The sequence below is a fragment of the Leucopleurus acutus genome (assembly GCF_964270905.1).
Source record: "Leucopleurus acutus genome assembly, chromosome: 16".
In the NCBI taxonomy this organism is placed as follows: domain Eukaryota; kingdom Metazoa; phylum Chordata; class Mammalia; order Artiodactyla; family Delphinidae; genus Leucopleurus; species Leucopleurus acutus.
The window spans coordinates 8,172,087-8,185,382 of record NC_139158.1 but is presented as its reverse complement, the minus strand read 5'-3'; the positions used below and the strand labels follow the sequence as shown (position 1 = coordinate 8,185,382).

The 13,296-nt window shown below is 62.6% G+C and overlaps 1 protein-coding gene across 2 annotated transcripts; it reads right to left on the bottom strand.

The window, feature by feature from the left end:
* Positions 1 to 732: 732 nt before the first annotated feature.
* Positions 733 to 12,952, bottom strand: SH2B2 (SH2B adaptor protein 2; the record flags this gene model as incomplete). 2 transcript variants are annotated; one of them, XM_082857329.1, is made up of 8 exons in its annotated part: positions 733 to 1,076; positions 1,576 to 1,747; positions 4,180 to 4,388; positions 5,508 to 5,672; positions 5,780 to 5,871; positions 7,169 to 7,260; positions 8,917 to 9,018; positions 12,194 to 12,952. In XM_082857329.1, the coding sequence occupies 8 exons, from the start codon at positions 12,935 to 12,937 to the stop codon at positions 733 to 735; spliced, it is 1,920 nt and encodes a 639-aa protein (XP_082713455.1). The 2 variants fall into 2 exon arrangements, with proteins under 2 accessions (XP_082713455.1, XP_082713456.1); XM_082857330.1 differs by having other exon boundaries at positions 5,508 to 5,669; positions 12,194 to 12,937.
* Positions 12,953 to 13,296: the final 344 nt, after the last annotated feature.

Here is a 13,296-nt window from a genome sequence, read left to right as displayed (position 1 = left end):
AGCCTCTTCCACTGCCCAATCCCCAAGTGGGCTCATGTGGGAAAATCCTGTCCACACTGCCAGGACCTCAATGACGAGCCCAAGGACACAGTTATTCTCTCCTCACCAGAGTCCAGCTCCTCACGCTGGCATTCAAGGCCCCCCCATACCTGGCCTCACTCCCATCCTTCATTGTGTCCCAGGATGAGCCCTCCTTTCTCAGCTTTCCTCTACCCTCCCCCACCCCTCATTCTTGCCCCCAAAGCCTCTGCTCAGTTATCCCTCCCCCCCTTCCTCTCTCACAGCTCCGCCAAATCCCCCTCCCCAATCCCTGTGGGCCTCTTGGGCCCAGCGCTTTAGCTCTGCACCTCCTTCAGGACTGCCGGTTGTCTCCCGGTTTCACTCGCCCAACGGGGTGCCGGGTCCCCTAAGACAGACCTGGGTGGGGGCCGGGCAGGCGCCAGGCCACGGTGGGCTCTACACGGGGCCCGTGTGTGGCTCTCCCTCCTCCCTGGCAGGCCCAGGAGGAGCCGTGCCTGAGGCCAAGGCAGGAGAAAGGACGACGGAGAGCCAGGTGCAGTCCCTAAAACAGGCTCTTTAATAACATTATGTCTTCACTGAAGAGCTTCGCTTTTCCCACCCAGCGCCGGGCGGGGGCCGGCAGGGTCCGTGGGACGGACGGCCACGTGGGCCATCGCCCCGCGGCCGGGCGGGTCCGGGTGGCCCCAGGGCCTTGGCGCCGCCCGCGCCGGCCTAGTAGAAGGAGTACTGGTTCTCGACGGCGCGCGTGCGGCCCCGGGCGCCCTCTCCCGGCCCGGTTTCTGGGGGCTCGTCGGCGCCCCCGCCCGCCGCCTCCAGCAGGCGCTCGGCGCTGTTGCTGCGGCTGCGCGCGCTCAGCGGGCCCTCGACCGGGCGCGAGGCGCCGGGCACAGACGCTGCCGAGGACGACGAGGCGGATGAGGACGAGGCGCCGCCGGCCTCCGAGGGCGAGGCGGGCGGGCAGGCGGCCGCGGCGAGGCTGGAGAAGTAGTGCTGGCCGGCCGGCTCGCTCCAGCAGGTGGGGGGCGCGGGCGCGGCGCTGGGCGAGGGCCCCGGGTCTGCAACGGGAGACCGCGGGCCGTCAGCGCCAAGCCTGGGCCCTGGCCACCCCCGACCCCCAGTCCCGGCGTGCAGACAGGGGCCAGAGCCCCGGAGGAACGGGATGGCCTGGCATCACACATGGAGCCGGGAACCCGAATTCAGCGCGCCGGGTTCCAGCCCACCTCCCCGATAACTAAAGTCATGGGTATAGGCGACACCCGCGTGCCAGGCACCCTCACTCACCCCTCCAAGGCTTCCTTCCTTCAACAGCTCAGCGCTGAGCCCCACCTGTGCAGGGATCTAAGGGACTCCACCCCCTTCCACCTGCCGGGAATTACTCAGGACACGGATCCCTCAGGGCTGCCACTCTCCCGCCAATCCTGATGCCCGGGTTGCTTACAACTCGCCCAAGACCGGGTGCTCATCCCACGGGTCTAGCAGGGTGGCAGCCTGAGGGTGACGCCCTCCCCCACTGCCCACCTGTCTGTTTGCACGGGCCAGGTAGGGGCGTCTTACCAGGTGGGGGGTCCTGGGCCCGCACATAGCTGCGAAGGGTGATGTCTGCAGAGCCCCCGGACTCCAGCGGGATGGGGTGGGTGTGGAAGTGGCGGAGCATGTCGAGCACAGACTGGAACCACAGGTGCTGCACATGGCACTGCCCGTGGCCGTTCAAGGACAGGCGCAGGTGCTGTGAGCGCAGATGGGTGTGGTCAGTGTGGGGTGCGGGGGTCTCGGACTGGCCCCACGCTTGGCAAGTGCCTTGGAAGGTCACGGGGAGGACCAGGTCTCACAGAGGCCACAGGGGTGGTGTCAGAGTGGGGGCGCCTGACACATGAGCCCATCTTAGGGGGGGTCATGCCTATGGCGGGGATGGGGAATGAGGGCCACAGAGCCAGGCTGGGACTGGAGGGAGCATGCATCTGTCCCTATGCTGGGAGCACCCACATCAGGCCCCTCGCACACCCCCTCCATCCCTAGTCTCCAAAAGCCCTAGAAGGTAGAGATTACAGCCTCCATATTAGAGATGGGGAAACCCAGGCACAGGGAGGGGGAGACTCGCCCGCAGCCGCAGAGCACAGAGCTAGGAAGAGAACTCATGTTTGGGTGGCCCTCCCACCCCAGCAGCTAGGGGTCTGCCCACTGTCCCCGTACAGGCAAAGCCCAGCAGGCTGCAGACAACCCCCAGGGGGGCTGGGGACGAATGGCTGCAGACGCTGCTCAACTGTGCTGCAGCGGGAACGCGTGCAGCACGGAGGAACAGTGCCCACGTGGGCCAGGCGCCTCAGGGAGAGAGGAGCCACAGGTCTCTGGCTTCAGCCCTTTTTTGCCACATGTGTATCTCACAAGGGGAAGAGTGGCCGTCTCTGGGGTGTGTGTGGCAACAGGGGTGATGATGGGAGGGTGCATGCGATGGGGGAGCTGGCCTCCTAGTACAGGAGACAGAAACCCTGGGGAGGAGGGGAGTGTTCCCACGAGTGAGTTCTGCCACTCGGCAGGGCCAGAAGTTGCCAGAACAGTGTGGGCAAACCCGGGGAGCACTCATGGCAGCCCAGGGCAGGGGCTCAGCCCAAACCAGCATAGTGGGGTCACACCACAGCCTCAAGTCGGGGTGGGGCCTTTGGGGACAGAGACCCAGGGCAGAGCTGGGCCCCAGGGAGCGTGTGCCTCTCAGTCTTTGGAAAAACATTCCAGACATTTCTTATCTGAAGGTGAAAAGTGAGGCCTGGGAAGGCAGAGGTCTTCCTTCCCCGGAGGTGTATGAGTAGGAAGCGGCTCTATCCCACCGCTAACTTCTCCAGCTCTGCACGGGACTCTGGACAGACACCGTGCTCTGAGAGGCACCAGCTGTGGTGAGTACAAAGTTCAGGGCTGGGTTTTGCCCTGGAAAGAGTGGAGCCTCCAGCTCTGTCTCCCCTCCAAACATCCTGACCCCCCCCCGACCCCACCCGCCTGCCCCATGCCCCACGGTGGGCTGGGCACCATCCGAGCCTCTGGCTTGGGCATGCATCAGACCCGGGCCCTCCGAGGAGGCTGCCCTGGGGCCGTGCTGGCTGAGAAGTAAACTCCGGGTCAGGCTGGCGGACAGCGTAAAGCGCCTGGTTGTAGAGGAGCTGGTGAGAGCAGCTGCTTTCCAAGGAGGAGTCCCCAGGGAAGCGCTGCCATGGGGCCAGCCGGGGGCTGGGACACTGGCTACCAGTGCAGGCCTGGAGCAGGAGTCCTAGGGTGCCCCCTCCTCCAGCAAGGACTGACGGGAACTGTGTCCTGGGCGGAGCCAGGGCTGGGTCTGTTTCCTTAGCGGAAACTCGGGATGGGGGGAGGGGAGTTTGAGGTTCCTGCCCACTCTGTCACACTGAAACCCCCCACGGTCACTGGACTTTCTGTCATGTGTTCCTTTGTGCCTTAGGTCTTTATTAGCACGCAGTGCCCTTCCTTGAGAGCCTGCCTTCTGGGTTCACAGCCGTGCCTTTGCCCTGCCCTGTCTGGACCACGCTTCCACTTGTCTTCACCTCAAGGATTCTCTGTCCATTGCACGTCTCAGGTCAAGGTCCTCTCCTACTCTGGCTGGTGGGGTCAGGAGCCTCCTCTGGCGCCCCCTGCTCTGTGGCCCTCCTGCCGGGCCCAGCTCCTCCCCTTCTGCCTGGTTCTCTAGGGCCCACTGTATGTGGTTCCCTTCCACAAGCCCTGGCCTGGTCTGAGCACAGGCCTGGCCCGCAGCTGGGGACCACGAGGGGCTGGTGAGCTGTGCTGAGCAGGGGACAAGAGGGGCTCTTGCGTGCTTGGAGCACTGGTGGACCCCAGCCTTGTACGGAGGTGGCTCTCGGTGGAGACCCTCAGAAGCCCTAGTGCTACGTGATCCCCAATGCACAGGGTCAAAGTCAAACCCTCAGAAGGGCCCAGCCTCCTGGGGGCTCGGCCACAAGCAGAGAGGTGCAGGAGGGAGGCGAGTGATTCGGAGCATGGCCGGGGTAGGCCTGGCCTGTGGGAAGCCATGCCACCCCTACACCCGTGGAGCCTCCTCCTGGGCGCAGGTGCAGCCTCAGGACCAGGGCCGCCTCAGCCCGCCTCCCCCTGGGCTGGATACTTCCCCGCTGTGCCCCCCACCCGCCTTCCCTGACTTACCTTGGCCTTGCCCTGGAAGTTGAAGGTCAGCACGTACTCGCCAGGCCGAGTCTCACTCTGGCGGATCACAAAGAGGCCGTGGCTCCGGGGCCCGCCTGCCAGAACCAGCTGAGCTGCCTTGACCCGTGACAGTGTCCCGTGGAACCAGGGGTAGTCAGAGAGCTCCAGCTCGGGCTCAGCCTCGGGCTCCGGCTCTGCTCCGTCCTCCACTGCAGAGGGATGACAGTGTGAGAGGCGTGGGGGAGAGAGGGGGCACGTAAACGAGAAAAGGGATGCATCATCTTGTTGGGTTTTTGCATGTAAGACGCTGCTGAATAATTTAGAACGAGGCAGGGAGCTGACCCACCCACTAAACATATGAGGTAAACTGAGGCACGGAGAGGAGAAAATGATAGAATAAGAGAATGTAGATTTAAACTACAGACTGGTTTAGCAAATAGCTTAATGATAAGAATGTATCAAATGATGGAATGGGTGCCTTTTGTCTCAAGGAAAGACCATTAATAGCAATTGGTGGGACTTCCCTGGTGGCGCAGTGGTTAAGAATCCGCCTGCCAATGCAGGAGACACAGGTTCGAGCCCTGGTCCGGGAATATCCCATGTGCCGCTGAGCAACTAAGCCCGTGCGCCACAACAACTGAGCCTGCGCTCTAGAGCCCGCGAACCACAACTACTGAGCCCACGTGCCACAACTACGGAAGCCCACGCATCTAGAGCCCATGCTCTGCAACAAGAGACGCCACCGCAACGAAGAGTAGCCCCCGCTTGCTGCAACTAAAGAAAGCCTGCACGCAGCAACAAAGACCCAACACAGCCAAAAATAAATAAATTAATAAATTAAAAAAAAAACAATTGGCAAATGGTTTCTGTTCTCACATAACACACATTAAATGTTCTTGCACCTCCTGAACCAGTAACAAAACTCCTCAGTACCCCAGCTGTATCTGCTTGTATGTATAACATCAGAATATGCTTATTTCATAGTCATCGTCCAGTTTTCTCTGGTTTGGTGGGATCACTTAGTTTCCTGGGGTCACTCTCTAAGTCGGCAACAAACCTGGGAACAGATCAAGTGTCTGTGTCCCCAAGCCCTCGTTACAACCCTTTGCACCCCTTTCTGTGAGCGTTTTCTACTGAAACCAGGGCCCGTGGGAGGGGTCACATTCCTGGACTAGCCTGCAAAAGCCAGTAGCTGTGCAAAGGACCCAGTGGGATGAAATGTCACTGCTTCTGAGGCTCAGGAAGGGCTTGGGAGAGGCCTGGGGGTGCCTGTGGCCTCGGGCGGGGGCGCAGGGAGGGGCAGCAGGAAGAGTGCAGCCCCACTGCACCTGTGTTATTGCTGTCACTACCGCTGCCACCTGGGGACTCCAGGGTCTCCAGGAAGGTCTCCAGTGGGACATGGACCAGGGACTCCCCGACGGCATCTCGAGCTCGGCTGTGTGGGGCTGTCACCACGGCTGCCGTTGTCTCTAGGGGCCGGGGCAGGTCCGCTGCTGGAGAAATGGCAGGTGAGAAGCACGTCTGTCTGTCTGACCATCTTTGAGCGACCGTCCCCTCCGACCCTGCCTCCACTACTCCAGCCAGCTCTGTCCCCACCTACCATCCGTCAGGAGCTCACAGCTGCAAGAGGCCACACGGCTGGCCAGACAGCTTCCCCGGGCACAGGGGAGATCGGCATCTTCCTCGCTGTCCCTGCGAAGGCGAGAAAGCCCAACCACGTCCTGCCATGGGACTCGGACCGCAGGCTCATGGAGCCGGGCAGTGGCAGACAGTCCCGCGGCCAGCATCAGCCCTGTCCCTCTGCCACACCCTCAGCTTGCTCTGTGGCCGCCATGTGAGTGACCGGGCCATATGGAGATGTCTCCTGGTGGGTGCAGCTCTCCTGGAGGTCACATGACCCCTGACCCCTGACCCCTGACAGGCTGCCCTCCTCCTAGGATCCCACGGAGGCCCTCATACAGGGGCAGGGCGTGGTGGGGGGCGGGGCTGGGGCCAGCTCCCTTCCCTGCCCTGGCCCTTTGTCTCCCCATCTGTGCCACAAAGTGAGCTTCACCTTCACGGGGGCTGGGGAACGAGTGTGCGGAGCCGATGGCTGGGAGGGCGGCAGGGGAGGGATAACGGCCACTTTGGGGATGGGGGTGGCAGGGTGGGGGGGGCCCTGGGAGGCGCTCAGGACTTTAATTGTGCTTCCTTAAATGAAGCTCTTAATTAGGAGGCAGCAGCCCCTCCCCCGGGGCCTGGCTCACCCCAGTAGCCAGAGCTCCTGCCAAGTGCTCAGCCTGCTGGCCTGCCTGCTCCTCCTCCTCCCGGCCTCGGGCCTCTCCCGTGGTGCCGCCAGCCTCCCTGCTGTTCCTCCCGCACTCGGCTGACCACAGCTGCCCTTATTACCAGCCATGGCTCCCCACTGCCCCGACCTACCAGCTTCCGGCGCTCTCACGGAAGTCTCCTCCTCATGGGCTCTAATTCCAGTCACCCGAGGGCCCGACATTCCCTGCGAGTCCCAGGTCCTCGCACACCTCCACAGCCTTTGCCGGGCTGTTCTCGCTCTTCTTCCTCCCTGCCGCCCCCAGCCCCCTCTCCCAGGCTCAGGCCCGCCCTTTGTTTAAGCTGCAGAGAAGGGGGGCACCTCTACCACTACAGCTTCTCGGAGCCCCAGGACTGGATTAGGGGCCTCCCGGTTGGTCCCCCACCCCTGGCACTTTGGGCTCACCCCATCACTACCCCTGTCCTAGTGGTTTCAGCCTCCCCTGGCGTGAGAACAAGACTTGACTTAACTTCCCTCCAGGTCCCCAGACCCCGAACCTACAGAGCCTGCTGGGAATGGGAGTGTGGGCGTTCTGGCCAGCACCCACCTGAATTGGACTGCAATGAGAAAAGCCCATGTGTCAAGCTCAGCTCCTGCCCTCCCCGTGGAGGCTGGACCAAGGGCACAGCCGAGCTAGGCTCCCCCAACCCCGTCTTCCCATCCTAGGAGCACTTGGGCACTCACCCAGGGTCCACACAGCCCTGGATGTCAGCTACCCACGAGTGCTTCTGCAGGGAGTCGATGGTCTCCAGGATGTACTCTGCTCCGTTCTCCACCTGGGGAGGGGGTGGCGAGAGTCCAGATCCCAGTCAGCACCCTCGGCAGGAGGCTCCGGAGCCCGGGACAAATGGCTCATCCCACCCCTCCCCCCCGGGGGCTCACTGGTGAGGGCAGCAGGAAAGACAATGGGGTCCCTGGGTGGAGCCCACACTCTCAGCAGCCCCTTCCTCCTGGGCCCACCACTGGGGATCATGGAGATGATGTCCAGCCCTGCTGAGCTCAGGTCCTCAGGCCCTGGAGGAGGCCATGCTGGCTGGGCAAGGGATGGGGAGGTGGGGTGGAAGGGCCACAATGCTCAAGTCTGTGAGGGGCCGGCTGGCCCAGCAGCGAGTTGAGGGCCCACACGCCTTTGCGCCTGGAACTCCACCTCTGTGGCCACGCCCCTGGGATAAGAAGCCTCCAGAAGGGAAACAAGGAGGAGAAAGCCGGGCCCAGAGTGTGATCCTGCACATACATTGTCTGATGAACTCTTCCCAACAGCCCCGTGAGGGGGGTGATGCTTTCCCCGTCGTACCGATGAGAAGACTGAGGTTCAGAGGTTCAGGTAACTCGCTCAAAGTCACACTAGCGCTCGGTGGAGGTGTTGGGACCCGAACCCAGGTCTCTAAGGCCAAGGCCTGGGCTCTGAGCTTCTTGTCGCGTGTCTCAGTAAAGAGCGGTTGGACTCCCAGCATCTCAGAGCTGGGACGGTCCTCGGAACTTCCTTCATCCCTCTCTGAATGGATGGGGAAACTGAGGCCCACAGCGGGCCGGCAGGTGAGCCCGTTGGCCTCAGGGCTCCTGAGCGTCATCAGAGACACAGAGGCCACCCAGCTGTCAGGGGCGAGGCTCTGACCTGTCTCATCCAGCAGATGAGAGTGCCAGGCAGGGAGGGGCCGTGTCCTCAGTCCCCCGCCTGGGGTGACTCAGGGTATGGGGTTGGCAAACGTTTGCTAAATGAATAAGAGAGTTCATGACTAAACAAACAGGGACAGTAAAAACATAAACCCAACCAGGAGCCTGGAGAGGAGGTGCGGGGGGCCTCCGTGCAGCTTCGGGTGGGTAGAACCAGGCCTCCTTGGGGACTTGGCCTCACAAACACGCTCTAATCCTCCAAGGAGGCACAGGGCCACAGCCCTGGCAGCCCGGAGCCGTGTCCTCAGCAACCCAAGCAGGCCACCCCGGCGATGTGGAGCCTGGGAAAAAGAGGAGCTGCCCCCAGACTCACTGGGGTGCCCCCCTGCCCACCCTCAGGGCCTTTGTGCCCTCTGTGGGACCAGGCAGGTTCCCACACTCCAGTGCTGGCGACAGGAGCATTTGCATAACTGCTGCAGGCTGGCTACCAGTTCCTGTCTGTGGGGTGGGTGCTCGCTGACTCCAGTGGGGGAAGGGAGGGGAGGAAGTGAAACTCAGGACCTTCACCCAGGCGCAGGAGGAAATGGGAACGGGGCCGCACACGGTGGACTTGGACGACACCTGGGGCATTTGGCTTTGGAGCCCAGGCCAGGATTCACATCCTAGCCATGTGCTTGACATCTGCGGAGGATCCTGGGACCCCCAACCAGGGCTCCCTCCCCCTGCCCTGCTGCTGGTCCTTTACCCTCACCTCCCCCGACACTGCCCTCAAGCTCTGCCACCCATGAGGGATCTGTGGGGCCCGGGGTGGGGCTCACCTTGAGCACGAACGTGTTGTCCTTCTCCGGCATCTCCAGGGGCATGGTGGTGCGGACCTCAATGATGGCCGACAGAGGGATGCTGACTTTGGGCCTGGAGGCCTGGGAGGCCAGAGGAAAGGGCAGTGAGACAGTGGCCCCAGGGCCTCCTGAAGCCCTCTCCCCCCTCCCCACTCCCAGAGGTCAGAGCAGCCCTCAGCTTAGGAGGTCAGGCAGCCCTGGCACAGAGGTGTCCCAATCCCCATTTCACAGATGGGTAAGTTGAGGGAGTTCCTGGGAAACAGAGGGACCTCCCCATATAGTCACACAGCAAGTCAGGGACAGAGCTGGGACTGACATAAGTCTCCCACCTCTGAGCCCTGAGGGGGTGAACTCTGCCCCAGCTGCCCTTCCGCCCAGCGCACCTACCGGATCTGCGGTTTTCACATTTTTCACCTTGACCCATAGTAAGAAATACATTTGACGTTGTGACCCAGTACACACACACAGGTAAAAATATCTCTGAAACACATGTTTCACCAGACAATATTTACCCTGACTGTGTGATGGAGTGTGAGATTTTCTATTCTATTCTAGTTCATTTAAAAAAAAAAATGCTCATCTCCCCCTTCAGACTAGATTTTCCACAGCACAGGTCTGGAGCCTTAACTCAGTACAGGACTCCTGGAGCCGGGCAGGCCGTGTCTCTAGGTGGAGGCAAAGGGACCAGTGTGGGATTTAACCAAGGTGAGCTGGCAGGACTCCTGGGGACGGCCACTCTGCCCCAAAGCTCCTGGCCCTGGCCTGAAGGCCCCCCGGGGCTGCCTTGAGACGGAGATTCCTGGCAGGGCTTGGACTTTGGGACAGGGGCTTTCTTAGGAGGAAAGGGAAGGGCCACACGTTGGGTGGGCAGGCGGATGGGAATTCCTGGCAGCACTGGCTGCCATCCAGCAGAGCAGGGCTGCGCTTGGGGCGATGACTGCGAGGCTCGGCTGACCATGGCAGGCCATCAAGCCAGCCAGCGGGGCAGGGGCCGCGGTCCTGGAGTGGGTGGAGCGGACAGGTCTGCAGTGAAGGCTGGTCTGGGAACTATCGCTGGGCTCCCGCTGGCCACAGGCGGTGATTCCTCTGCCTTGCACTTGAGGCCCGTCTGTCCTGGCCTAGCTGCCTCTCACCCGGCTCCAGCTCACTGTTACCACTTCCCTGGACGGAGCCATCAGGCTGTTTCACGACCCCAGACCTTGGCTCGCTCAGCTTGAGTCTCCAGAAATGCCTGTCCTGGGGCCCTGCCACCTGGTGAGCACTTATGAAGTTTCTCCTCCTTGTGGCCCCCAGAGCATCCTGTGCTCACCCCACTGAGGTTTATTTTACCATCCAGTCCAGCAAATATCACTTGTCTGGTGGTTCCCTAATGGCAGGGGGCCAGCATCATTGCTCCCTGGGCCCCAGGGCTGGCCGGCCTAGGGCTATGAGGGCACCTGGGGTCCAGGAGACTTTTCCTGCAGGGTGAGTGAGAGGGCAGGATGCTGGAAGCCTGACACACGGGGCTGTATGAAAGAGCAGGCTGAGGGTCCCCGAAACAGCCCCTAAGCCTGCAGACCCCAAGCCCCGGTCTGCTCCAAGGGTGCAGCTAGGCCTTCAGGGGCAAGAGGAGGAAGAAATCTGGACTGCGGATGGGTGAACAGGACTCAAAGGCAGGGGGAGTGTCAGCAGGGGCTCCCCGTGGGGCTCACACACCCTGGAACCAAACATATTTGGGAAACCGGACCTGAGCCCTCACCAGGCATGCTTCCCACCTGGCTCACTCCTGAATTCACAAACATTTGCATGAAAAAAGGAGGGTCTGAGGCCAGATCTGGGATAGGAAGCCACCTGCCTTTCGCAGAGGTTGGGAAAGTGACCCCTCAGGAAGCCTGCCCTCTGCCCGCGGTGAATGGTGGGCTGCAGGGGGCACCGGCTGCTGTGTCCCCTCCCTCGAGGGCAGCAGACATGCTATTTACAGCTGAGCAGCTGTGGTTGCCACTCAGGGCCCAGAGGCATTGAAGCCCTGCCCTGTGGGTGACCCTGGGCAAGCCCCACCCCACTTCCCACCCCTCACTGGGCCTCGCTCTCCCTGTCTGACAAACGGTGGAGTTGGGCTTAGTGGCCCATGACTCTCTCAGGGACCTAAAGGTGGGGGCCTGGGCAGGCAAAAAGTTCTTGGTGAGTCTGGGCATCCTGGGACTTGGGGAGAAAGCTCTTCAGAGAGTCAGTGTGTCCCTGGGAGATCACCTCTCATGCGGCTCATGGGCACCCCGCCTTGGGGAGCCCACATCCTGCACCTCCAGGGGAGAAAGGCAAGGGGGAGCATCCAGCGTCCCGACAGACAGGGAGATGGAGGAGGCGAGACGCAGGGTGGCTAAAGACAGCGGGGAAAGAATGGGCCCAGAGGTGGGTGAGGGCCCTGGGCGGACAACCCCGCACCCTTCCAAACCTCCCAGTGCACAAGGAGCTCCCAGCTCCACGCTCCTTTCATTCCCGAGACCACCAGGGTGATGGGTATGATTAGCTCAGCTCTGCCTCCTGCGAGCTGCGTGACTTTGGGCAGCCCACACCCCTTCCCTTCGTTCTTTTCTCTTCTTCTGTGACCTGGGGACCATGCTGCCCGCCTTGCTGGGGCAACTGGGAGGATGAGGGCTCTCAGAAAGCGGGCACTATTGTTAGAGTTATTCCCTCTTCCCAAACAAGGCAGATTTGCTCCACTGGAGGAGACCCAAAGCTGCCCTCAGGGCTCTGACGTTGAGCCCCCAAGAGAGGGGAGGGCACGGTGCACTCAGGTGAGCGGCCATGCTGGTGACAGCCAGGAGAAGCTTATGAAATCTGGGCCGGAAAGGGGCCACCTGGGCAGGGGCTGGGCTGGAGCGTGGCAGCTAAGCTGGGGGACAAGCAGATTTCCCCTGAGAAGGATGCAGACCCCCGGCAGGCCCTCTGTGAGTGTGCCAATGTCATTGCCTCCTTTCCTCTCTGGGGAGGCTCCAGCCACCCAGGGGCCCCAGGTGAGGAAGAGGAGTCCAGGCAGCCAGGCTCTCCAATACCTCCAAGAACAGTACCCAGAACCCCTTCTGTAGCCAGAGGGTTCTTCTGACACCTCACAGGCAGAAAAAGAGGGCCTGAGGGGTGACTCATCCCAGAGGCAGAGGGGGGCCCCTGGCATCCCAGGTTCCTGACCCTGAATACTCCATCCTGCCCATCAGATCAGGCAGTGCGGTCCCCGAAGCCAGCCCCTCCACGGTCCCCCCAGGTGGGGGTGGGCACTCACCTTGGGCGGCACGAAGAACTCTAGGCGGAAGCGCTCGCCTGCCACGGCCCTGCGCAGGAGCAGGCGACACTTCTGCCACTGGGCAGCGCCCCCGGGACCCGCGGCCGCGTCGTCGGCCACCATGAAGCGCAGCGCGCCCTCGCGCTGGATGTCCAGCAGCTCCACCTTGGCCGCTAGCGTCCGCGACAGCCGCAGGCGCCGCGTCCACTTGTCGCGCGGCTCGGCTGGGGGCTCGGCGGCCCGCGGGGCGGCGTCGGGCTCGGGCGAGGAGCGCCGGTGCCACATGTCGCGCACGCCGTCCACAACGCACAGGCTCATATTGCGCAACGAGAAGCCCTTGCGGACGCGGGCCTTGGCCGCCACGTGCGCCGACACGTCCTCGGAGCTCCGCGAGTGGCCGTAGGGCGCGGCTTTGAGCGCCGGGACCCCCGAGGGCTCGGGCTCCATGGCGTCTGGGGGCTCGGCCGCTCCCCGGGGCGCCGGCCCGGCCACCAGCACGCGGCGCACCTCCTCGCTGAACACGTCCAGGAAGTTGGCGGCGAAGTGGCGGGAGAAGGAGGCCCCGGCGTCGGGCGTGTCGTAGGCCGGGTTGTCCCGCAGGAAACGGCAGAACTTGTGCGCGAAATCCACGGCGGCCGCCTGCGCGTGCAGTTCACAGAACTGCCGCCAGTCCGGGATCGGAACCGGGACCGGGGCGGCGGCGGCGGCGGCGGCGGCGGCGGGGCCGGGGGCGGCACCATTCATGGCTCCTGTCCCATCGCAGCCCCCGGAGGCTGCAGGTGAGAGGAGCGAGTGAGTGAATTCCTGACCCATGTCCAGAGCGCCCACCTGCCCCACTCCCCCAGGGCTGTGTGCAAGCTTCAATGTGTGAGGACAACCAGGCAGGGGGGACACGTGTCTGCAAGAGGGGCACTCTCCTTCAAGCAGCAGTCTCAGGGAACCCCAAGGTCACTCCTGGGCTTGGCAAGGGAGGCTGGGATGACAGACGCCTTCAAGTGGAGTCCCCAATGAGCCTCCAAGTGACCTCGCTTCCCTGAGTACCCTCTTCTGAGGGTCCCCAAAGTTTGGTGGACAGGAAGAAGTCATGCGCAATCCTCTTGGCT